Here is a 26049-nt window from a genome sequence, read left to right on the forward strand (position 1 = left end):
TGCACATTGTGCTGAGTGTTAGTTTCCTGGCTCAAGATAAACACCCCAGATGGATGCAAGTTCATCAGACTATTAGCTGAGAAGATACATTAGGTCAAGAAGATTTTGTTGTTGGTTTGTTGTTGTTTTTTTAACTCGCCCATGTGAAGAGTATTTTAGTAAAAAAGTCTTGCTGGGTGAAACACATCCAAAGAGGGGAAAAAAATTAAAAGCTACCAGATGTCAGTTAATCTAATCCTGAGCATGCTTGTCAAATGGAAGGAATTAAGAATTCCAACCACCTAATAAAAAAAAAATTGAAAACATAGATAGATGGGCCTTTTAGAGGTAGGTCTTCATTGAACTATGATAATGTGATAGTTCATGAATTGGTTACCTGTGCAAAACACTTAGGTTTAGGTAAATTGTTATTTTTAGGTTTAACCAACACACTGCTCATGAGCCTTCTTAAGTGAAGGATTGCAACTAGCCATTGTTACGAGAATTTGATCTTGTTCATAGCTGTTATCACTTGGGTCTTGCTTCAGTCCAAGTTGTACAGCATGACTGTAGTAAGTAATATAGCTCATCATTGTGAGGTAAGGACTTGCAAGCAAGGAGAGGGCATCAGAAGGAAGTAATAACTGGTGGACTTGTTTTCTGCCATTGAATAAAACTTTCCAAGTCTGGATTCTCATTTTATCTAAAGTGCTGTCTGGAGCCTTAACGGTTTCTGCATTCTGTTTCAGAAGACACTTGCCCACCATCTCCCTGCTTGCACAAGTGCACACACATTCACGAAACAGTTCTGAGAAAAAGAAAATGAACCTTAGCATCACCTGTAGTTTCTTGTTTACTTCAAATAACTTTTATATGATGGGAAAACCTGGGTTATATTTCTCAAATTCATTTTGAGAAAACAAGTGTGGGTTTCCATTTCATTATTTCTTACAGCAGCCTGTGTTAACTATTCTGACTAACTCTAAGCAACATTCATCAAAGTATTCATTAGCTCTGTGTTCCTGAGGGAAGTAGATGTGAAATTCCTGTTAACACAGGTGTGGGCAGTTAGCCTAAATCAAAGAACTTAAGCCCCTTGTTTGAAATGTCTGAATTGAGTGTGTAGTTGAACTCTTACTTTGTGTGCTGTCTTCTTACAGTAAGTATCGAAAATTTTAGGAGTGTTTTATACAGAATCATTTCTCCCACTACAAATTATAGAACTTCATAGATGTCATTTTTACTTATTTCCATATTTTAATTAGATTTCATGTAGAATAATAAAATAGTGTAATATGCTTTCACTGTTACCCTTAAAAACTCATTTCAGGTTTTTAGTATTAAAAGTACAATTTCTGTACGTATACTGCATACATGCAGCAAAGAAAATTAGATCCTTACCAGTTACGTTAAGATTTATAGTGGCCTATAAATCTCCCTACACTTTCAGCGTTGGTTGTGAGCTGCCATCTTTCCCTCTCTTTATATCAAAAGTCCCTATTTCTGTTCCCAGCTTTCTCCTCTCTTTGTATCCTAAACACTACTTTACTGGCTTTACTGACTGCTGAGGAAAAGTCTGTCTTGGATGTTTCTTATACACTGATTATTCCGTCATTCAAGTTCTGCATTTCTTTGGGTTTTATTATTCCAATTTAAATTTGTATTGTACCTTTATCAAATCATTGCATGTGATCTGTTTTGTTCTGAAGGAGGTGTCCCATGTTTACTTTGTTCTCCTGTCTGTTTCAACTATATGCAGTTAGAATTTAATTTCATTACCTTACTTTCAAAGCTCAGCACTTCACTTAAACGGCTAAAATTAAGCTTACTTAAAACCCCATCTCACTCAAAAGACTGCTTTCTGAGATGCATAACTTTTCCGAGGCTTTTCACATAAGTGTCTGTTTCAGACCAGATTTGTTCTGAAATTCAGTTCAGGCTTTTAATTAATTTCTAAGAATACAGCCAGGTGGCAGAGGATTCCCACCCCCAATGCTTTGAAGAATTCAGTTGGTATACAGTAAAGCTTTATCATCTGACTGTCCTGGCAGGGTAGCTCTTTTAGCAGAGGTTTTTTTTTTTTTTCTTCCCCATTACTGTTCAAATCCATCCAAATTTGGATGTTTTATAAAACTTCTAAAACCACATTTTTTGTATGCTTAGTGAGGGCTTGGTAGAGCTTAACAGCCAGAATGCCTGCAGATGCTATCCACCCTGATATTCCTGAGCCTCTGGGATGTTCTGGTATGGACCAAATCACATGTGCCATCCTCCACAGCACAGTGCAAGCCTCCCTGCAAGAGTAGATGACACATAATCATACCTGTAGAGCACGTGGATCAGTTCCCACCTAAGCCATAGAGGTAGAGTCACTTTTACCCTACATTTTTTCTGGGAGGAGGGTTTGGGGCAAAAAGGAAGCAAAGGCTTGGTAGCGGGTAGTCACTGGTACTAGGGTATGAGGCAGCTGACGGGAATGGGTGAGGAGGAGCAGCCTTAGCTGGAAGCTAACGTGGAGAGGGCAGTAACAGGCAGGCAGTGGGAGGGTGATGGAAAACCGGTATTGTCTTCGTGCAGATGTACAGCTGTGACACAAATTAAGCTTCCTGTTAAAGCTGCTCTTCCAAGATTGCATATAGCAGCCCAAGTACTCTTCAGAGTACAAAGATTTCTTTGATTCGAGTCAGCTGGCCCTGCAAAGAGCTTCATGCTCTATCTCTTCCTGCCCCGCTCCTATACAAATATACAGTAGGGTTGGACAACAGGAGGCATGAGTTTTCACTGGTGTAGAAATTGAACTGCTGGTCATAGCCCTTTTCTTTTCTTTTTTTCTTTTTCCTTTTCTTCTTTCCTTTTTTTCTTTTCTGTTATTTTTTCCTTTTTAATGAGCTGGTTTTAAAGTCCTAAAATGGGCTTGAGTGACTTTAAGGCTGATACTACGTCATTCAAAAGCTTTTGCTCTTTGGCAGTCGTAAGATTAGTATAAACAATATACATGTGTACTCAGCTGCTTTGCCCTACAAGCAGAGCAGCCACCTGAATTTTTGTCATTGATTGTTGGACAAAATACATTGTTATTTAGTAACATTTTCAAGAATACTGCTAAAAGTTGCTTTCAAATGTCAGTTTGAAAATTTACAATACAACGTCAGTTGTGCCCTTGAATAACGTATGCTTTTACATTCTAACATTTCTAATACTACAAGGATATTTTTCTTAAACTTAAATCTTTGTATTATTTTCTTGGCATGTTTCCCAGTCTTCACTCATGCAACTGACAATGTGAACTTGCTGAGAAATGTCATATGAGTATTATGAGTATGGAAGTGTGGAGCTGCATGGAATGTTTTTATTTTATTTTAAAAACCCCGTAACTGACAACAGAATCAAGAATCCTACATCACATGTCCAAGCCAAAACATATTTATTGCCTTTGAGAGGAAGAAGGGTTATTCTTTGTATGTTAAGATTATACTATTTTCAAAATGCTTTCAGATCTTTGAATTGATCAGAAAACACATTATTTCAACAAGAATAAGTGCAGCACTGGGAGAGATGTTGAGGGGATACATATTAGCAGTCATGTAACCATTGGCTTTCTGAATGTATGTAATTCCATTTCAATTTATACTCTTGGTTACTTACTTATTGTAATAAAACTTATGACTACACTAATTTCTCCACATGACAGTAGATGACTGAAACAGTTATTCATTAATGGCCTTTGTTTCAAAAAATTGAAATTATTTAATTTTCTCTGTTCTAAAATGTTGACTTGTTAAACTGTGACCTATTAGGTGCTTCATTCTGTAATTGCCTAAATTAGTGCTTTTATAACAGCTTTTTATTACCTGCCTATTTAATGAATATTACCAAAATAAATGTTGTTCTGAATTCTTTACACTTGTGTCAAACTCTAGTAGGCAAACATTCTTAAAAAAGGAGTAAGCAAAATTGACAGCAAATGTTCTATCAGTAAAAGCAAAGTGATGTTTCTAAGAGTCAAATATAATTGCCTTTTTGTCATGGATAGCAAACACGCTGTTTTTGAAGATTCAGAAGCACTGAGATGATGAGAGGTGGTCAATGCCCAAAACCTGTCAGTGTTTAAGAGACATTTGGACAATGCCTTTAATACCATGCTTTAACTTTTGGGCAGCCCTGAACTGGTCAGGCAGCTGGACTAGATGATCGCTGTAGGTCCCTTCCAACTGAAAACAATTCTGTTATCTAATCCAATGCCAACTGAAGTAAAAATTTCTTATGAACCTTTGGGTTGTAGTTTCAAGAAAAATTTATATGGAAAATGGCTAAATAAAATAAAATACTTGTACATACTAGTGCCTAAAAGAAGCAATTAGGATATGAGAATTTACAAATTATTCTTTAAATTTTACAACTTGATTGATGGCAGTCCCCTGCCACTTTTGGGAAGTTTTCTCTCCAGCTATAAATACTCACACTGCTAAAATATGATCTACTTATCTCATGATTGTACTCTAAAATAAAAATTGCAGATTTTAGCAGGTGCCTACAATTTCTGGTAAACACCAGATTGCTTATGTAGCCTTTCAATAGTACCGGGCTTGAATTTCTATTTATTTATTTATTTATTTTAATCTGAATGTAGTACATAGGGTAGAAGTAATCACTTTTTTTACTATATATGAGAGATCCACAGTTCTTTCTTCCAACTTGATGTATCTCCATTTGGGATATCTCACAGGAAACTGATTCCTTCTCTTCAGCTGATTGGCATCACTGTACTAGACAGTGTGGGATTGTGTTCTTGGGAGAAGTTCTCATATTTAGTAAGAAGGCAAGCATCCACTGATATTCAGTGCCAGTTTCTTTTGTCACTTAAATATTGTATTTTATTAAATATTGCATTTATGTTCTTTAAAATATTTTTCTAATTAATGGGAGGAAAACTCAAGTAGAAGGCTAACAAGATAACTTGTTCTATAAATAAATATAAATATTATAATGTATATATAATATAAAAATTATAAATAATTGTTTTCTGGTTTTGTGGATAACACGCGTACAGTTAATACTGCATTTTTCAAGCTTTCATTGCACACTAGCGCTGTTTGGAGGTTTTGTGTGCCTAATTTAGCCCTGTTATACATAGCTGCTTTTCACTCTTGCATTCAGCTCATTAAGTTCACCAAGTGTTGTACAGGTACTTCAGTCAAGGAATGGTTTGCTGTGTGAAAAATCAGTTTCTCCACCATTTTAAAGCTTTCATATTAGTTCCATGCTTATTGAATTTAGCTTGTGTGCATTAAAAATTTGTAAAGAAAACAGATATTGCAAGGCTCCATCAAATTTTTTCAGCAATTTGAGTATAGGTCTCTAAATCACATATGTTTTATCAAATAAGAGCTAATTCTCACTTAGTTCAGTCGTTTTCTCTTTTAGCTAAATTGGACAATACACATTATTTTCCACAGAGCATCAGTATTGAGTTTTTTGGATTTCTGTTTAACTACATTTTTATATTTGTCACAAACCATTCAGGATACTACAGTTGAAGGGACAACACGCAGTACACCTTCTATTGTTCTTCCAGAGAATGCTGTTACGCCAGATGTAGAAATTGATAAAAATCTGGTTAACAGGTACTATATAATACATTACCGATCTATGCATAAATTGTACAGTAATTCCAGGAGCTGTGTTTCTAAAATATTGCTTTGAAATGTATATTATATTAAAAAATTATCGCTGTATCTCTGTTTGTACTTTCATCATATTGTCTTTGCACTTTGATGATGATTTGTTTTGGAGGGGGGGCAGAGTGCAGGAATATAATTGACACTAAAAGAGCAGACGTTCATATAATACTGAGCCTGCCAGCTTGACTTGATATACTTTAAATTTACATTGAACTTGCTTATCTTTCAGAATAGCATAATTATAAAGTAAAAAAAAAAGTAAAATACAATTTTGCATAATTTGGACTAAAACCTGTAACTTTTTGAAGTTCATCCTTTTGCTAGCAAATAAAATAGAGCCTGGTGAGGAAAATATTGCTTAGTCAAATCCTTTTGTAGACATACAGTGGGGGGTGGGGGGTGTGCACGCGCTGCAGTCTTACACCTACTAAAGGGATGACTAACAGCTGGATTCCTCATGTTCTGTGCATGGCAATGCACAGTACAGTCCTTCTGACTCAGACCCAGTCAGTGAGCAACTGAGGCCAAAAAAAGTACAATTGAGCATTTTTATGTTTCCTGAAGTATTCCCTCCCATGGAAATTTTTCAATTCAGTAGCTAAATCCCTAATTCTGGTTTACTGATTATATATGTAAACCAGTAATGCTGACTTTAATCATGTGAATATTTCCACTGAATCACTAAGAACTTTGTAGTGTGATGCAGAATTAGGAAATTAATCCTTGTAAGACTTAAAACAAAAATTACTGGTTTTTAAACATTAAAGTTCTAAGTTCCTCAATGTATGGTCAGCCATCGGTGTTGACTCTGGCAAACGGGTGTATCTTATGTACAAAGCCTGTGTTGTCTGTTCCCTTTTTGAATTAAAGAACTAGCTATATTACCTTTTTAGTACAATATTCTTAGTATCATGCTGAAAAATAGACATTGTAGCAATGTTTCATATCTGTTGTAATTGCTTTGTCTATTGAAAGGAAAATGCAGCAGAAAACCATGTTGTTTGCATGATCCTTAAATTAATAAATTGTGTTTTAATGAAGAAGGAAAGTTTTTGGCAAAAGAGGGACTTCCAGTGTATGACAGTTTGTATAATAAGGCTTATTTGTGTGGGCAGAAGATTTTTGAGGAAGGCTTATGAACATAAAAACACTTTGCAAGTTTTACTAATAGCTTCTGCAAATATTTATTTTTTTTTATACTTATTATTTAATAGTTTTATGAAATGCTGAAAATGCTTGTCTTCTTCTGACAGGTTTAGCATATTACATGTATCTTTCAGAATAAATCTACTTTCTAACCTTGAGCATATTATCTTGGTATTGACTTAAAACGCATACTGAGTTATGTAATTTAAGGTGATGCTGGTGAAGCTACTATTATTGTATATTGTTTGTTTCCTTAAAAAAATTGTTGGTAGTCTGGCATTGCTGGCTAACTGCTTCATAAGTTAATATTTTAAGATATTAGAATATCATTATATTATTAGCCAGCATCTTTAAAATGTCTTTCTAAAGCCAGTTAAGATGTACTAAGTTCTTTTAAATTCCTGAGTTGAAAACACTGGGACTTGAGTTACTGGACTTTTTTTTTCCTATCTAAAATCCAGATGCAACAAGTGTAAGCTGCTTTTCCAGCTCCCTTCTTTCCCTTCCTTCCTTTGTATCTGTTCAGTTCTCCTCATTGTTTCAGTGAAGCTTCAAAACAAACTTCTGTAGCACCTGGAAACTGTGATAGGATCGCATTCCTGATCTTGTGAAATAAAATAGGTATCAGTTAAAAATTCAAATAGATAATGTTTTTAAGCTGACAGCTGGACAGCTTGAATACTATAGTACAGTGAATTTTGAAGCAGATATTTAAGGCTCTTCTGGTGAACAGGGCAAGAATACCACCTTGAGGTGGTAAGCTGTTCAATGGAAATAATAGTCCTGTTTGAAGTTGAAAACTTCAATTCAATCTTGAGTTGAATTAAGGTTATTTTCAGTCTTCTGATAAAGGATACTTACTGACTTGGGATTTTTAATTTATTGACCTGCCATTAGACTTAAAATATGGGAAAAAACTAATTAGAAACTATTGATCATAAATCTATACTATAATTTGTTTGTATTTTTTAAGTGTACTCTCTAAACTTCAAGATTATTTAAGGGTCAGAATTAAAAGCAGCATTATTTGGTGGATCAGTATTTAATTTTCTGCAGTCATTGGAGACTTTCACCTGGTTTTCAATCTAGAAAGTTGCCGTATTACTATATGGGAGTGTTAATGTGAGAGCCTAAGACATTATTTCAATCATAAAACTTAGTTTAGGAAGCACAAACAATTTACAAAGACTAATTTTTTATTCAATGTACCATATTTACATGAGTTTTAAGTCATAATAATGAACTAAAGAAAATTTAGTTTTTCTGAGAAATTGAAAGTTCACAGTGTATGACATTCGCAGCAAATGTCAGAACTCCTTTGTGAAAGCAATTTTTGTCATTTTCCTTCTTTCTGCAATATTCCTCCATTTTCCAGTTGTTTGGTGATGAAAGGAATTACAATAAAACCTTTTTGGTTTTTTTCTTTTTAATCAAAGACAAGTGGTTTCTTTTTAACATTAAATTTTTGTGAAGTAGAACTTTTTTTGGTGCCACACTCCCATAATTTCTGTTTGTTCATTTTTCTCTCTAGGCCTCGAAGTCCTCATAGGAGACATTCTAACCGTGCCACTAGGAATCCAACAAGTTCATTGACTTCTGTTGGTAAGAAGTGATTATTCATTTAAGCTAGGATGTTTTCTCGGAAGGTATGACATGCAATAAAGACCTAAATAGGGTGTCTGACTATTGACTACAGCTTTTTTCTTCTGTATACTCTCTGTAATACCTGAACAGGCAATACTGCTAGCGTGCTGAATTGTGATCATGAGTTTGACAAGTGCATTGCATGCAGGCAGATCTAGGGAAATGCATATTGTTAGTTTCATAAAGTTGTTAGATTAGTGTGTTAGTTTAACATTTTTAGAAGGCTGGAGATATACATGCTTAAAATTCTTGTTTTATGGAAAATACTGTTCAGTAATGCTCGTTTTGTTACTTTTGCTCAACTGGAGTTTTTTTTAGCAAGGAGCTTGACAGATGAAAGACTGGTGTCTCAAGTTAATTAGTTTGGCTATTATATCAGATTAAACTTTAAATGAAAACAAGCAATCCATGGGAAGATTTTCTTCATTTCTTCACTTTCTAATGAGTCTATTTACTATATAATTAATTCTGTTAGTTTTGTGGTAGGTATCTGTGGAGTAAATTGTTATTCAAGGGGACTAATGGTGTGGATGCAGATTTGTAAGTACTACAGACTGAGATAAATGCTCATGCTGTAAGTCAGTGGCAAAGCTCCCATCGGTTCTTAGTCTTGGTATGTTTGCATTTGGATTGTTACTTGTCTCCATTTATGTATTTCCTGTGAGGTAAAAGTTGAGCAGAGTTGATAGAATGTTTATACTAATGCATGTAAAGTTGTTGTTAATACCAGACAGCTCTTCACACAATGCAGCCGCTTACTCACTCATAGTTAGCTCACTGACACAGTCACAATTTTTTTCATAGTTACCCGAGAATAAATGTCTGACTTGTAGTCTGTCGTTGATGCTAGTGTGGGCTGGTGGCCTTGTACAGATTGAGCAGACTTTTGGTGATGTATTTATCGATTCTTGCAGATCCAACAAGCTTACCAGCCTGTAGAGTTTATCAACGCATGAAAAACCTGCATGTGTTACCTTGTCAGCATATATGTTACCGTTCTTCGGCCTGTTGTTTTCAGTTAACTGTTTCTCCATTAAAGCCTAGATGCTTATAGAAGCCATTCATACCAGCTCACGCAGAAAGGGCCTTTCTGACAGCAGGCTACATTCCTTGCTAAATCATAGCCTGGAGGACTGTAAAAATTAGTGCTCAAAGTTTAGTGTTTTCAACCAGTTTGGAAGTCGGGCATTAATGGGTTCCTTCTACAACTATTTAAAACTTGTTTAGAAAACAATGTATTAATGTAAATGTCTAAGTGTGAGGCAGTGGCTTTCAGTTTGTGGTCTATGCGTTCTCCTGGGTCACATATCTTAACATATCAACATAAGTTGGCATGAGGAGAAGCAGTCTCTAGCAATGCCTTCTTTATTTGCAATTCTTTTTGGAAAATCCTTGCGGGTCCACCACATGGTAGAGATTGATTTGCTTTTTTGAAATAGCTTTATAATTCTCAGGCTTTAGCTATGCTTCTTCTGCCTGTGGCTTTGCCAGGTGCAGCTTTACTGTTTCTTCTGCGTTGTGGGAAAAGCTCTTCTATCTGCATAGAATAAAATAAAATCTTTATACTTCCAAACTCTGCACTTTATTTTATAGATTATTTGATGGAATCACGTGTATGTTAAAATTAGTGTGTATAAATCTTTGCCAGGTGAATTTGTGGGACCTTAGCCTTGAAAAACTGGACATAAAAAATCCATGGAGAAACCGAGTCTACAACAGAAATGCCATGACTGCTGGTTGAGATGGATCAAATGCCGCTTTCACTGATAAATTAGAAAACCTGTATTGGGTACACAGCTGAAAAAGCCAGTTTCACGTATCAGAGCATCTTTAATCATAGTAGCTTAATCTTTTTGAGGACTTGCTCTAAACTTGAGAATATAACAACATGAGAAATGAGCAGACACTAATGTTTCTTAAATGCAATCTCAAAGCTAAATTTGTAGACATGTTTTGTACTTGTTACTCTGAAATGCCACAACATATATGGATATATGTGGTTTAGCTCTAATTCTGACATTTTCTACGCAGACAACAGAGGTCATGTGATTGATCTGGTAAATGATAAGCTACCAGATGTCAAAATATCAGAGGAAGACAAAAAGAAGAACCTTGAATTACTAGAAGAAGCAAAGAAAGTGAGCGAGAGATTTCTAATGCGCAGAGGCAGAAAGTCAAGAAGCAGCCTTCCAGAGTCACCCACAGGTAGGTGCAGATTCTGAAAATAAAATTTTTGTATTCTACTTCAAAGATTTGCAAAGGCATAAACAAGCATCTACTGTAATGCATACATTTCTGCTGTATACATGCACTTTGTTAATTCGAAGTTCAGAATCCCTCTGCCCCTCCTCACAATTGCATATAAACCAGAAATGACAAATCCGTATGACCAATTCAGTTGTAACAGTGGTTGATGGTGTTTTTAAGTGCCTGAATGACACACTGCAAACACTGTAACAGGAAAGCATGAAGTATTTCTATTGAAATCTAAAAAATGGTCACAAATTTCTGTTTGTGAAGATTTTCTTCCTAAAGTTCCTATCGTACATGAAACTTTAATGGCAAGATTCATACTGCTGAAAAACATTCCCCCCAGACGTAATTACACAGGCTTTTATTCTGAACGTAGCAATAAGCTAAATGGACCAGATCCTCCTTTAAAAAAACAGCAGAATAAAATGTTTTGTTCTAGAATGCGAGTTAACATTATTTTTTTCCCTGCATATGAAGTGTTTGAAAACTAGGACAGAATGCCATTTTATTGCAAAGTAGGGCTTTGATTTAGCTTTGAAATGCCACTTCAAAACAAAGTTCTATCTTAAAATTGGCTTGACAGTTTCTAGAGGAAAAAACCCCAACTATACGTTTTTATTAACCTTGTGAGTCTGTCTCTTGGTGTCTAATTCTGTCATGCAGTGCTTACAGTATCAGAAAACTGAGGAGAATAAGGTGTTCTGTGCATCAACAGAATTATGTTAGTTTATGGCAGATATATGAGATAAAACCTACTCTGAGTTCCTAATTGCCAAGTACAACTTGGCAATTAAAATGACTTGTTGGGTTCTGGACAAACACTTAGCTGATGACTATGAGATTCATGTTTTAATCTTGTCTGAATTGTAAAAATTAAGTAGCTACAAGCAGAGAAATTAAAATTACCTTTTTTTTGTTTCTTTTTGTCTTTGTTTTAATGAAGCAGTTTCCCCTACACTTAGTCCTAAAGTTTCACCAGTAGCATCTCGGAGCAACTCTCTTACTCTTCCAGTTCCATCAGGTAAAATGTTGTACACAGGCTCAAACTTCAACCTATAAAAACTCACCAAAAATGTGTGGTTTAATATTTCTTGAGGAGATGTCAAAATATGTTGATTCAGGCATCTCATCCTGAATATGACAAAACTCATGAATGCCCACTATATATATACTTTTTAAATGATATTTTTATTCCTTTGTGCTGCTAGGTTACATGATCTATATTTTTATTCTTTTCAATAATGAAGTTTTGAGAAGCTTTAATGATCTTTCACTTACCCTATTTTAGGTAATTTCTTTTTCTCTTTTAAATTGTATTTTCCACATTTATATTTTGTCCTTAATACATTACATGGAACTGTGCATGTATGTGCTTGCTAATGCTGTAGTAGTATAAATTTTGAGCAAAACATCAGGATATGCATCTGGATGAATGATGTGTGTGTCTTTCTAGGGTCTGATGTGGGCACAACCACTAGTGTCGAGTCAGTATCTCCAGGGCAGGTAAGAAAGAGCTGAATAGTCTGCAGAGTAAAGCTGGTTGTTACAGTACTATATTACACTATGCTGTCCTGATAGTCCCTCAGGAAAACGGGATGTCTTGAATACCATTTTATATACCAAGATTAGATTTACTGATAGTTTTTTGTGCAGAGTGTGAGACTAATAAATCTTTACTCTGAAGACAAAAATCCATGAGGTAGTAAGCACTGAAGAATTACAGAGATCTGTTAAGTGTAGAAAATGGAAGAAGAACCAATATAATCCTAATCCATGGAAAAAACTAGTCCCTAAAATTACTTCATAAGTAAATGTGATAAGCAGTGTAAAAATTAATAGATTCAAAGTTCATCCATTAATATCTATATCTAACATTTGCAGCATAGATGTGAAAGATAACCTTATAAGGCAACTGTGTTCTTCCTTTTTTGCTAGAATAACAGAACTGTGAAAGAAGATGACAGGCAAACTGCAGAGGTGAGTGTTTCACATTGTGTTGAAAAAAATCTGCCTGTTTGTCTTAGCACACATATAATATAATTATGTAACTGAAAAGGCTAAGACTGTTCACTGGGTGAAAAGAAAAACGATACTGCTCTAAGAGATTGGGAAGCACCTGCAAATGTAGTGGAGGACAATGGGTTTACAGCTGGCCTTTACATTCTGTCATGCACCCTGCTCCAGCTCAGTTAAAATCAATATACTAAATAACTTTATAAGTAAAAACACCTACTATAGCTACTTTGGTGTGTACTGGTGTTTTAGACAGATGTCCTCTTCTAGACCCTTTCGGTTCAATGGAAGATGTTACTATGCCTTGTGCTCCGCACCACTGATGGGATGTTACTCCATACAGCTATTAGTGGAATAGCTTATAAAAATGTTCCCTAATTTGTTTTAGGTGCTATCAGGTGGTCTTTTGAAGAGATTTTGCTGTGAGTGGATTAGGCAATACTTGCAGAAAACAGTATGGCAGCAGAATTTTGGAGCAGTTACTATAACAGAGAGGAGTAGCAACATATCTTAAGACAGAGCCCACGATTAGATTGTATGTTGGTTGCCTTAAATTGCTGACACAGGTACCCCTAGACAAATTACAGATTTCTGTACCACAGTAGCAAAGGTACAGGCAAACATTCTTTTGCTAGTTCTCCTGTAGAGGTGGCAGCCAAATTATAATCTATGATACTGCACACAAAGAAAGAAGAGAGAAATTAAAATGTGTGTTTTAACTTAGTTTACAAGCCCATAGGTTTTTCCCTTGAGAGATAAGGGGCTAACAGGAAACAAAGGAAAGTAACAGTGCTGTAAGATATAGAGTTAAAGGCGTGTACTCAGACAAACCTTAAATTGAGATGATGGGAAACTTGGCTATATGAGGATTGCTCTAATGAGCTGTGGAATGGGAGGAGGTTATCTCAAAAGTTCAGAGAAGAGATTCCCAATTCAGTGTTATTTCAAGTGCCTTTTAAAAATTATTTCACTCCTCAACAGCACATGTTTAAAAGCAAATCTAACTGGAAAGGACATGGCTTTTTACAGTGAAAATCTGCCCTTGGGTAGGGGAAAAGAGAAGTCTGCACTTGTTTCTCTGTTTTGTGTGTGTCCCTCTACTTTCAGAATGCTGCAAAAGGATTAATTGATCGGAGGCAGAATGATCAAAGAAAGATTTCTCAGGGAAGGTTGGTTCCTCGTTCTGCTGGGTTTGACAACTCCAAAGATAAGCTTTCAGAACAAAAAGAAAACTTTGATCCATGTAAACATATGGATACTTTACCTAAATGCTCCCCTTCAGGTGGTGATGGTGGCAGAATGTCTCTTAACACTTGCATGAATGTTCGTGAAAATGAACTTGGAAAATCATTTCTCAAGAAAGCAAAAGAAAATGATGTTCCTTTAAGAACCCATCTACCAGGACCAGGAATAGGAAATATAGACTCAAAGCTAAAAATTCCTGTTCCAGAAATGAGGGACCATAAAGTTTCATGTAAACCAGAATTTAAACTGTGTGGACTGCGTCCTCCTCTACTACGGGCTGTATCATGGGATAGTTTGGAGCCTGGACAGAAAGATAAAACACCTTTAAAATTACCATCTGAGGAAGATAAAAGCTTTGTTGTTGGTAATAAATCCAGCAATCAGTTGAAAGCATTCAAAGACCTTCAAATCCAAGTTCAACCAGTTCGAATGCAGAAACTGACAAAGCTCAGAGAGGTGAGTCCTAGTCATCAGTAAGTATCCTGGGTTTTATATCCTACTAAACTTCCAGCTTGCTTAGCATTAGTTTTATCATTGCCAGAAACATACAGTGATATAATGGAAAACAGTGTCAGCAAAATCAATACAGAATTTTATCTTGTATTTCCTTTGCAACTTTAGTAAATTGTAACCTGTAACTAAATTCTGTGGAATTACTCTAATTCTCAGTTCTCTTCAAATACGCGTCAACTGCACTGTGGTATCTTCAATATGCACATATGCATGTGCATATACTCTTGCACACATGCAGGTTTTGGCCCCCAGAAAAAAATTGTACTACTGGTGTCAAGAAAGTACTAATTGCTTACATTGTGACAGAAAGGTGAGTCTAAAACACAATGTATCTCATTTTTGCATCGTTTACATGACCTATAAACAGGAAGCAGTTGATTAACAATCATGGAATTTGTAAAACATACTTGGGACTAAAGTGATCTATTTTGATTTCTAAAGAGAATTTTAGATCTGAAGAATCTTTCCTTCCTCAGGATGTAGCAACATTCTCTTTAAAAGGGTCACTTACGCTCTTTTACATCCTTTGCTTCCCTATGATATGCTTTTTCTGCTCCTTTGGAATTGTCCTCGGATTCACAAGCTCTCACAGTATGTTAACTAACTGATTTCTGTATGAGTGGGCTGTGTATAAACAGAAATCTTTAGCTGAAGTTTGGAGACGGTTACTGTACTCTTGTTTAAGGGCTTAGAATCCTCTGCGTGTTGTATACTATTTGTAAACTTTCTTTGGATTTAAAAATCACTTTTACTTTGTTCAGCCTAGTGGTTTTGAGTTCCATATTGCTTGGTAATTCTCCATCCTAGGGGCATCCTGTCATTGAAGAATACTAGCCTTAGCAATAACATTACATTTGCAGGGTCTCAGGGGACAGGAAATTGTTTTATTATGGTTTTTGGCTTATTGAACATTGTCAGAAAATGTCTCAGAGTGTCCAGGCTTGTAAAACTGGGTGTCTCTGAGAGCAAGGGCAGCTAGAGGGTGGCCAGAATTATAGTTCCTAATTCTAACATGGCACAAATGTGTCAGCTGCTTGAAGGATAGACTTGGACTGTGAAGCCTGCAATGATTTGTAAAAATTAAGAGTTAAACCCTAAGAATTAATGAGTGTATTAAAAAACATAAAAATGTCATGAAATGAGAAACCACCATCATAAAGCAACTACCATGTGGGTATAGCAAAAATGACCTTGGAAAGGAAAAACAAGGAAAAAAAAGTGGTGATTACTTTCCTTAACAGCCTAGTAAGAATGTTTTCTTTAACCTCCAGTAGTTAGTATTTTAAAGTGAATAGAGGGCTGACAGGTGAGAACCTCAGGTTACACACTTTGGTTAATTCATTCCCATTGTATTGCTCGGGAATGGCAGCTTAGTTTTTCATCTTCTCCTGTTTATATAACACACATATTCTTTGCATTAATGTAGTGGAATTTTTGATTATAGAGACACTATATATATATATAATCTTGAAAGTCCTAGATGTTAAGCACAAATAGTAGTTAGAATCAGAAGATTAATACATGATACATAATTCCAGTTAGGTGAGAATTGAACACTCTCAAGTAGGAATTATTTGCTTATAAACAAAAGCCTGTGTTTGTGAATTGTAAACATATCTGAGAATACAAAAGTAGAAAATGAGGATGTGATAGGAGGAGAGGTGAGGTAACAAGGTTTAATCCTTGAGAGTATATTCCTCCCTCCGTGTAAGGAATAGAGGCAGAGTACAGTAACAGTGAAGTATTAACTTGCAGCTGTAGCATACCAAGCTTCAGTCTGAGTGGCAAAGTCTCACGTATATATCTGATTTTCTGAATTTTCTCTCCTTTCTGGGATACTTACTACTGTGGCTATATCCAAAATTGTTTTTTTCATTCTTATTTACTAAAACTCTCATTTACCAAAACTCAATTTTTCTACTTGAGTAAGAGGCACATGTTGTAAATCTCTGATTGCATGACCAGGAATTCTTCTAAATAATGCATGTATGAAATTTGAAATATGTAATATCTAAGAGCATGTGTGTGAATGTACATGTATCCATGCAATGTAGCATACATTATTATATTATAACAATATAAACAATACAAACATCTCCATTATGTTTATTGACTAAGGTAAATGTTATATTTAGTGTTCGTGTGGCAGGGATATTTAAATTGAGATTTCTAGTTAAGTTACTTGGAAATGTTACTGTTTTTCTTAACAGGAGCATATTTTGATGAGAAATCAAAATTTAGTTGGACTTAAACTTCCTGAACTTAGTGAAGCAGCTGAACAGGAAAAAGGTGCAGTATCATAAAACCTGGAAGGAGTGTTTGTTTTACAGTGATTTTTATAATTGACTAATAAGGAGGGGTGGAAAAAGTCGTTTTCTTCAATTGCAATAGTAATTATAATGAAGCAGTCCTTGAGGAAGGTAGTAAATGATGAAAAAGAGAGATCACTTGAATTTCTTTATGATCTGGGCCAAGAAGATACTGTAGGTATTATTACAACCAAATGAAAAGATACATACCTGGAACAGAGTCTACCTTGTACTTAATAGGCGGAGCACTGCCACAAGTTTCAGTGACTTTCTGAAAAAAGTTTCAGCAGTGATGGACTGGATGGATGTGACCTTTGCAAGATATTGTAGCCATAAGTTTGAGTTTGATCCTTGAAAACATGAATAAGAGGTGGAATGCTTTATTCCTGCTTTTTTTTTTTTTTTTTAGTATATGTGTGGCAAATATAGAAATGACATATTCACTTCTTGTGCACAGCTCTGCGTCATTGTGGATAGGTAAGAGTAAGGCCAGAGAAGAGGCATAAATGTAATTGAAGGACTGGGAAAATATACCTTGCAATAAGATGTGGAGAAGCTCAATTTCTGTGATTTTTAATAAAGAAAAGGCTTAAAATGCTACAGAAATGAGGAAATGGAAATCTGGCACCAAATTGTTTTTCCAGTGTAACACAAGCACATGAGATTTGATGCCTGTAGGCTGTATCTAAAAAAGATTCAGAACAGAAATAAAGAACAAAGATACAGTCCTGAGGACAATTCAGTACCTGGAAGAACTAAATAGCAGTGGTGCTGAGCAATCAGTTGAAAATATTTAAACCAAAACTGTGTCGTTTGGAAGAACTTAAGTCAGAACTTGTTCAGAGTGTTCTTAAGGCCACATTAACAGAAATGGAAAAGATTAATACAAAAGGAGCTGAAACTCTTTGCCCAAGATTTGATCCAAGGACAGTTTCCATTTTTCCTAGTACTGTTCAATTTGCTAATTCATACATTTGCTTTGGGACTGTTTCATAAGGCCTTAAAGTTTCTGTTACACAGGGAGATGGATGAGATACTGTATCTCATATTATCTCTGGAAACAGGCTCATCTTCAGTCTGAGTGAAACAAGATTAAAAGAGACTTCTTGTCCTCTTTCTGTATTACTGATTATATCTTTGCATTCTTAGATATGTAGTAATATTCCTGTCACTCTGCTAACACATGATTTCCCAGAAATTATTTAGTAGGCTTTATTTGATAGTAACTTATCTGAATGATAGCCAGGACATTAAGGGTCAACTCCTTGTCCTCAGTGGGGAAAACAAGTGAGGGGTCAAATTCTGAGTTCATTTGTTAGGGAGACTTACTTCCTTACATTGTCATAAAAGCCACCTTGTGCTTTTCAAATGGAGTAGTAATTTTACTTAAATAATAGGAAATAGCCAGATACTTCATTATTACTATTATGAATCAAATATACTGGCTCCATCATGTTTTGCTTTCAATGCCAAGTTATTGTGATCATCTGAGTAAACACAACTTTACATCTATAGTTTAGATAAGCACAATATATTAGATCTGGAGACATTGTGGTGTCAGACTGGCTTTTTATGGGGACACACACGTCTGTTCTGAAGTAAGTAGTGCATTTTTTAAATACAAAGAAAGTGCACAGATCTATAATGTAGCTAGAAAGAATCTCCCATTCTTTTCTGTCTCACAGGTTAACGTTCTCCACATTTACAAAACTTCGTCTTTTTCACGCTGTTTTGCAAGTGTAAGGATCATTCTGTTACACCAAATGAACAGGAGAGCTGTACAAAGATATCTTCCTACATCAGAGATTCAGACTGGAGAACCTGATTTTCCTATAGGAGAGTCCTTCATTAAATTCTGGCAAGACAGGAGGAGTTAAGGGAATTACTATACATGAAATTAAATAAAATGAAAATATAGTTCAGTAACATGAATTTTAAAAAGTTTGAGCCATGTCTTGGTCCTTATGCAAGTGACAGAAGTAGAGAATGTAATTATAACCTTATGTCCGGTTTAATGAACATGCAGTGAAAACAAGTACATGTTGTACATTTATCACCATAAATAGTGCACAAAATCTGCAGTATAGTACATTACACTAGAGTTGATCTTGGTAGGTGGCATTTAAAACCTTAGAAAATGACAGTACACTATTACAAAATCTAAGCTAAAATATTGCAGAAATGATGTAACTGTACTGGTAAAGCACAAATGCACAATGTTAGGTTAGATGTTCTAGTAATTGAATTGTAGGAAAAATACTAAATAATTATTTTTCAGTGCATTAGAGAATGTCAGAGCACATTACTTCAGCCTTTCTAAAGAAAGGATGGCAATTGTACTGATTAGTTTTGTTGTCACTGCTCAAAAAGACAACAGGAGATCTTTACTCAGTAAGAAGAGTGATGAATCACCATGTGCAATAAAGGAAGTAACATTCTGCATGAAGCGATAGACCTTTCCTTGTTGTTCACTTTTTCTCCCAGTAGAGTTAGGGTGAAAGCTTCAGTGACTTAAAAAGGACACAGTTAGGCTAAAAGGTCTTACTTGGCTCTGAGATGCTGACTATTAATATATTAATGCATGACTTTAAAAATAACACATAAAATATTTTATCTGAAAATGTCTTTAGGCCCTTCGCCTCTCCCTTCCCCCACTGAAGAGGAAGAAACAAAAACCAGCTCCGATGTCATGCCCAGCATTCCCGATGTATTGCTGCGAAAACTACGAGTGCACAAATCACTTCCAGGAAGGTAAAAGCTCATTAGCCGTAGAAAGACATCATCTTGGGGAAGGCACAGTAATTGTTTCCAGTGAACTCCCTTTAAAATGGAGTTCCATTGATAGGGGATCCATATAAGTAGAGAAATGCTGCATCTTAAAATGTGCAACACAGATTTTCTGAAAAATTTTGAGGAGTGCACCAACTTCCAGTGACTGGCCAACTTTTAAAATTAGTTTGCGAGTTCTACATAAAAAGTCTGAAACCAGACCTGCATGCTACAACTGCATTTTTATACAGGTGTTCCCACCAGTCATCCAGTCCTGGTTTTCAGGATTGCTGCTACAGATATAAATTGATGCTGAAAATGTTAGTATTGCTTTCCCCCAGAAAAATAATTGGTCCAGGTAGTGCTTTCCCGTGGTAAAATTTGGGAATGTAAGAATTCTGCAATTTTTCTACAGGTGACGATTTTTCAGGGAAATGGAGTTTATTTTGCAAACACATTTGTAGGACCCACTCATGAATTCCCTGATCTTGGGCTGTGCAAGAAGGTGCTTATCGACAGATTGCTTAACACCTGCTGTGGTTCAGGAGTCTCTCCTTTCACTCTTACACAATCTGAAACAGTATGTCTGCACGTTATAGATGTGTAGGCTAGCACCATAGGAGAGATCATTTGAAACTAGAGTTGTCATTGCATAATGCAATATAACTATAGGAAGGGAATGCTCTGGTCCATACTCTCTGAGGTAGAGTCATAATAGACTATACCTGCCAGGTGTTTGTCCAGATCTTTAGAATTACTCTTTTTTTTTTCTGATGTGAGTTTACTGCTATTGAAACTTAACATTTTCTTGACAGAATTTAAGTGGAATTTTCCTTTTAAGGGGGGAGGTTTATGTTTAAAATGGCACAAAAGTCTGTATTTTGCTCAGGCCCAAGCAATATAGGGAAGAAAGCTCAAATGAAGCATTTATCACCACATTCTTTGCATCCCTTGCATCACTGATAACTTTAGAGACTAAGCATATTTTATTTTGTATTGGTTAGAGTAAAACTAATAGTCTTCTATATTTCTGCATAAACCTTTTCTTTGAGAGAAATAAACCATAATTAAAAAATGCTTATTAGACATTTAAACAATTCCAAACATATTTGGCCAGAGCTTCCTAAATTCATTTGTGTGTTTCTATACTATAAATACCAGAGCCCTTCAATCATTTGAGACAGTCAGTAAGTGCTCTCTGTGCAGATGAAATGAATATTTAACATTTTTTTGAAGGAACTATTACATACAAAATTTTATATAAATGAATGCATGAGGTGAAGAAGTTCTAAGAGACCTTTGCTTGATTGTAATCAAATACAGAAAAGTAATTTCATAGCTAAGGACAGAATGGGTAAATGCTGAACTGGCTTTGAGAATCAGATAATACACAGATCTTCTGGTTTCAGGTAATATTCTTTAATCAGTTGGCTCAATCTATTCAATAGACATACGTTTAACTTTTCATTCTTACAATAAGTTTCTCGGAAAGTTCACAGCCAAAAGAAAGACACAAATTCCATCACTCTGTGCTGTGTTATATAACACACACAGATGCTTGAAATTCCTTCTAGAAGGACCACTTCTACTAGCTTCCTCCTAGAATAAGTGATAAATACTAATACTTCAGGCACAAAATGGTTTTCCAGCACAAGGGGACATGACGTACTGACCTCCCTTCTTCTAGTCACTACTCCTAAGTATCAGTGTTTTTCTACCCAAAGAGAAAAATCTGCTGCTTATGGACACCACATGCATTGATTTCTATATTTGGGATTAATGGTGCAGTGAAATTACAATAACCTTTGCATTTTATGAAAGTATGTCTGCACAGGGCATGATAGTTATGCCAACCACAACTCCTCTCACTGGCATGCACTAGAATTTGTATATGCAGCTCCTGTCCTTTCTTTCAGGTGTTTCTCATTTCTATACACTTGCACAAAAATGAATGGCTGTCTGGTGTTTTGGAACAATTAAAGGGAATAAGAACTTGTAAATTCAAACACACGGGATGACTGCCTCTAAGTGAGATCTTGTGCTATAATGTTGTCTATCTCATTTCTTTTATAGTATTCTATGAAACTGTATTTTGGTAACTGTTTCTAGTTTTTGTATAGTCAGTAATCATTCTTGTAGTGGAAAACTCATAAAACTCAAACATTTGTTAGTGTCAGAGTCATTGTTAGCTAGCGTCTAACCAAGCAGCCAACACAAGATAGTTCAGTATACAGTGAGCTGTGTTTTGTATTCTGCCCATCTGTGATTATCTGTGATCATCATCATGAGGTTTCAACTGTTAACAGAAGGAAAGTGGGTAAAGATAATAAACGAAAGTATAGTGTATAAAGCCAGCCACAGCTCCAGAAGCGTAACTTCTGTCTTGCTTTTGTACTTGCAGTTTATCATAATGTAGTGCAGACAGCAGTATTTGCAGTTGCCAGAAACTTTGGCATGTTATTGCTAATACTCTGGTGATACTGTGCTATTGCTTTTAAAAAAAAACACCCATGATGTTTAGTCATAACAAGTACAATTGCATTAATTAAATACTGTTTCACCAAAAGAAACCAAAAACTATTTAAGGGGAGGATGTCATTTGTTGTTCTATTTGATTAAATGTTACAGTAGCTTTATTTTTTGAGACAACAATAATTAAAATGTGAATTTTTTGCTTTTATTTCTAGCTCCCCTCCACTTACTGAAAAAGAAGTTGAGGTAAGTATGTTTTTAAACTCATTTTTTCAGAGGTATGGCTCAATTTTAAGTGGTTACTGTAAGTCTAAGGATGTTATGGGATATTTTTTTTTTTTTTCAAAAGAATAATTTCTCAGAAAAAAGACATACTGAGCTCAGTCAAAATAACAATTTTGTGAAATGTGGGCAACTATTCCAGGCAATATAAACTGTAAAAAAACCTTAGAGATGGAATAAGCAAAATGCTTGTTTGTGCATTCTTCATAATAAAATACACATTCATTTTGGAAATTATTATAGTGTATTTAAAGTAGTAAAAAAATTGAGTTTAAATGAGCCCAGAAACTAAATGAGTAAAATTGCATTTTCGTATTGGCCAATAGGAGCTTTGGGGCAGTTTTTGATTATATCTTGCAGTTAGTTTACATAATTTTTACTTTTTCAGTTCAAGCCAATGATTTTTTTTGCAGGTTGCTCTTTAGTGGCTGGCTTGCTTTCTTCTTTTCTTCACACACCAGTCAAGGAAAAAAATCTTTATTTACATAGCTCCAATCTAATAGAACTGTTTGTGCCTTGTGCTTTGCAAAGTATTAATCCTAAGAAATAATGCATCTGGTAAAGAAAGAAAACAATCTTTAAAAGCAGGGTGTAAGAGAATAATAACGTTAGCACTTCATCTTTTGCTGGCTTCGGTGGTAGGTGTTTATCCCTTAGGTAAAACAATGCTAATGGTGAGCTCATCGCTGGACTTCCTCTGCACAGACTATCTGTTTAAAAACCTTGGGGACCCTTGGAGGAAGTCCAGCTAGAAAACAGATCCATTGTGATTCTACTTCTGGTAGGCTACTTCCTTCATTGTGTCTCTGCTCTACTGATCTCCCAGAAAAACATTCAGGAAGAGAGGCAGCAACACATTTATTAATTTTTTAGAGGAAGTAAACAGAAGTGATTTTTGAAATGCCTGAATTTAAAAAATATTTTTTTAATTTTCTGTTTCAATATTTATTTAAGCACCAAAGTTTGTTAAACAAGTACCTTATTCTTAAGTTGTTCTTGGAAATTATATTACTGTGACGCTTATTTTAAAAGTGCCTTTTTTTAATCCAAACAGAATGTATTTGTACAACTTTCCTTGGCCTTTAGAAATGATAGTTACACCTTGGAATCTAGAATTAACCAAGCAGAGAGAGAGAGAAATCTTACTGAGGAGAATGCTGAGAAGGAACTGGAAAACTTTAAAGCAGCCATTACGGTAAGAAAACTGAACTTTAGTGTACATGAAAGTGTACATACATTTGAAATAGGTGTGGCTGTGCTTGCCTAGACCTACTGCAAATTCAGCTCCAAAACTTAATTTTCTGCTGCTCAAGCTCCTTGCTGTAAGCTGCCTACCGCTGTACACAAGGGAGCATTTTCTGCCAGAGTGAGCTGCCATTGCTGGAAATGTACAGAGGATGTTGCCCTACGTCTAGCAGATTTCAGGAATAAACACTATGAATTTGCTATTCAGTTCTTGGAATAAACCTGTGACAGAGCTAAGAGCATTCAGCACTGCAATTTGAGTGCTGCTGATCCATGCTGTCTTGGGCAAGTCCTTGAGCAGTAAATATGAGGTGTCCAGTTAGGTGAGACACTGAAATGATCTGAAGCCCGGGTCCTGAGATTTGTGACTTGAAAGACCTGTTAACTGCAGGTAATAGAAGGGGGTATAGAAAAGGAAACAGCGAGGATTACTTCAGGAGTACATGCCATCTCAGGATCAGGTTATGGGCCTGAACACACTTACATTCCAGCTGTACCTCATATTCTTCTATCAGCAGTAGTTTTCAGTCCTTCTTGCCAGCTTTCTCTGGATTTTCTAACTGAAATGACACATTCTGAGAAGTGTCAGCTTAGGTGCTGCACATGTTTTTCTGCAAAAAAAGGAAGGTGTGCTTAGATACAATGCTGCTAAATGAAATACCCCATTTGCATATTACAAGGAGGTGCTACCATACTTTTGAGAAATAGTTAGGAGGACATGATTCTCCCATTTACTTTATCAAGAACATAATCGGGTAAGAAAGGATACAATTAAAAAAAGATGGTTATGTTTATCTCTTTTCATCTGGATTTTCAAATCTGTATTTCCGGATCAGTTGTTGCTGGGGGGGGGGGGGGGGGGGGGCGGGAAGAAAAGACGTTTTTTAAATGTTTTGCTGCTCTTCCCTCTGCTCTCTGTTTAAAGAGCAAGCAGAAACAACCTAATGAATCTCAGGGTTTTCAGACTGAAAAAAGTGTGTTAGATTTGACACTTATTTCTATTAAATTGTATCAGGTTTTCTCATATCAAACTTTTCTGTGAACAGAAAACTCATTCAGTGAAAAGGTGTTCGCTAAGGCTTTGGCTAATAAGACATCTAAATTCACTCTTGCTTTTGGTAACTAATGCCAAGGAAAATACATGCTTTTATGCATTTCAGAATTAATCTGGGCTATCAAAGTGATGATATTAAACCAGTGCATAAATGTGTTTATTGATTGACAAAAATTGGTTAAGAAATTGTAATTGCCATTTGATTTACAGGCTGTATTATATTTTATTACTCTTTTACATTTGGAATTCTTGAGACTCTAATATCTTCTTTTCCAAATAAGTGAAGTGGCATGGAACTGAAAGAACATAAGTGGCCTTCTTAATACCTCGTGCCTAGCAAATTAAAATGTCCTTTGTGTTTCAGCACTCATTTGTAAGTACTAGTTCAAATAAACATAATTTGTAAAGTTCACATGTAGCGAGGTATGATTCATCATTAATTTCAAAAGGAAAATATTGCAAATGTGCTTAGCCTTTTTTAACTCCTTGAAAGGTATGCCTGCAGTATGCAGCGAAGCACCATTCTGAAACAGAGCAGCAGCACTCTCTAGGTTATCTGTGGTGGCAGTGGTGGCACTCCTCTGGGGCTAATTTGTCCGTGTATAATTCTGCCTAGAACACTTCTGTGGCTCAGGCTATTTCATCTGAATTAAAAGTGGAAAGACATGATGATAAAGCTTGTGTGTTTTCACTTCAGTCTTCAGCTCACTTATGGCATCACTATGAACACAGAGAAGCTTACCAGAAACTATTGGAAGATATTGCAGTTCTGCGCCGTTTAGCTGCTAGACTATCCAGTCGGGCTGAGATGGTTGGAGCCATTCGGCAGGTAAGAACATCCTTCTGTCTAACACGTATCCTGGCTGCACATGTTCACTCTCGCTCTTTTTTAGCCATAGCTGGAGGTTATATTAGCCCTTTGAATTTTATTTGCCATTTTGACAAATTAAAATGTTTATTTTAATGTCAGATAAGACACCATGTCACCCTGGAAGTAGAATTCAAACAGAAGATTATCCATGAAGCTACACAATAGGACCATATATATTATTTAGAACTATAGCTGCATTGCAAGAAACTTATTTAAAATCAGTGCAGCACTAATAAGAAAACTTTTCTGGGTCAAAAAGCTCATCTAGTTTAGTCACCTGCCTTTGGCAATAGCTTTGTCAGACAACTATTAAGAGTATAAGAACAGAGCAACTATAAATGAGAACACAGCAATACTGCCCCAGATTCAAGACTGTTGCCTCTGCTCTCTAAAGTAACTAGACTGATGCCAGCGACTAAGACCTCCAAGGGTTTGAAAACAAATGTGCATATACCACATAACTAATAAGACGGGCACACAGACAGACTGTATAAACATATGACAAAATAAATTATGATATTCTGTGGGCATCTGAATGCATGTGCATTTGTGTTCTTATTAGCTTAGAAATTT

At 35.7% G+C, this 26049-nt stretch overlaps 1 protein-coding gene across 22 annotated transcripts in view; it reads left to right on the forward strand.

The window, feature by feature from the left end:
- The window catches only part of IRAG1 (inositol 1,4,5-triphosphate receptor associated 1), a 123362-nt gene that overhangs the window by 84382 nt on the left and 12931 nt on the right, over positions 1-26049 (forward strand). For 18 of the 22 annotated variants that reach the window (XM_080404694.1, XM_080404698.1, XM_080404699.1 and 15 more), the window contains 12 exons: positions 5503-5603; positions 8338-8408; positions 10482-10655; positions 11647-11724; positions 12157-12206; positions 12639-12680; positions 13824-14417; positions 16685-16763; positions 19414-19534; positions 22240-22270; positions 23361-23501; positions 25303-25434. In XM_080404694.1, coding sequence (XP_080260820.1) covers positions 5503-5603; positions 8338-8408; positions 10482-10655; positions 11647-11724; positions 12157-12206; positions 12639-12680; positions 13824-14417; positions 16685-16763; positions 19414-19534; positions 22240-22270; positions 23361-23501; positions 25303-25434 — 1614 coding nt within the window. The remainder of the gene's footprint in view (positions 1-5502; positions 5604-8337; positions 8409-10481; positions 10656-11646; positions 11725-12156; positions 12207-12638; positions 12681-13823; positions 14418-16684; positions 16764-19413; positions 19535-22239; positions 22271-23360; positions 23502-25302; positions 25435-26049) is intronic. The other 4 variants (XM_080404691.1, XM_080404690.1, XM_080404692.1 and 1 more) reach the window with 2 other exon arrangements.

Source organism: Falco punctatus (assembly GCF_963210335.1).
Source record: "Falco punctatus genome assembly, chromosome: 10".
Lineage (NCBI taxonomy): Eukaryota > Metazoa > Chordata > Aves > Falconiformes > Falconidae > Falco > Falco punctatus.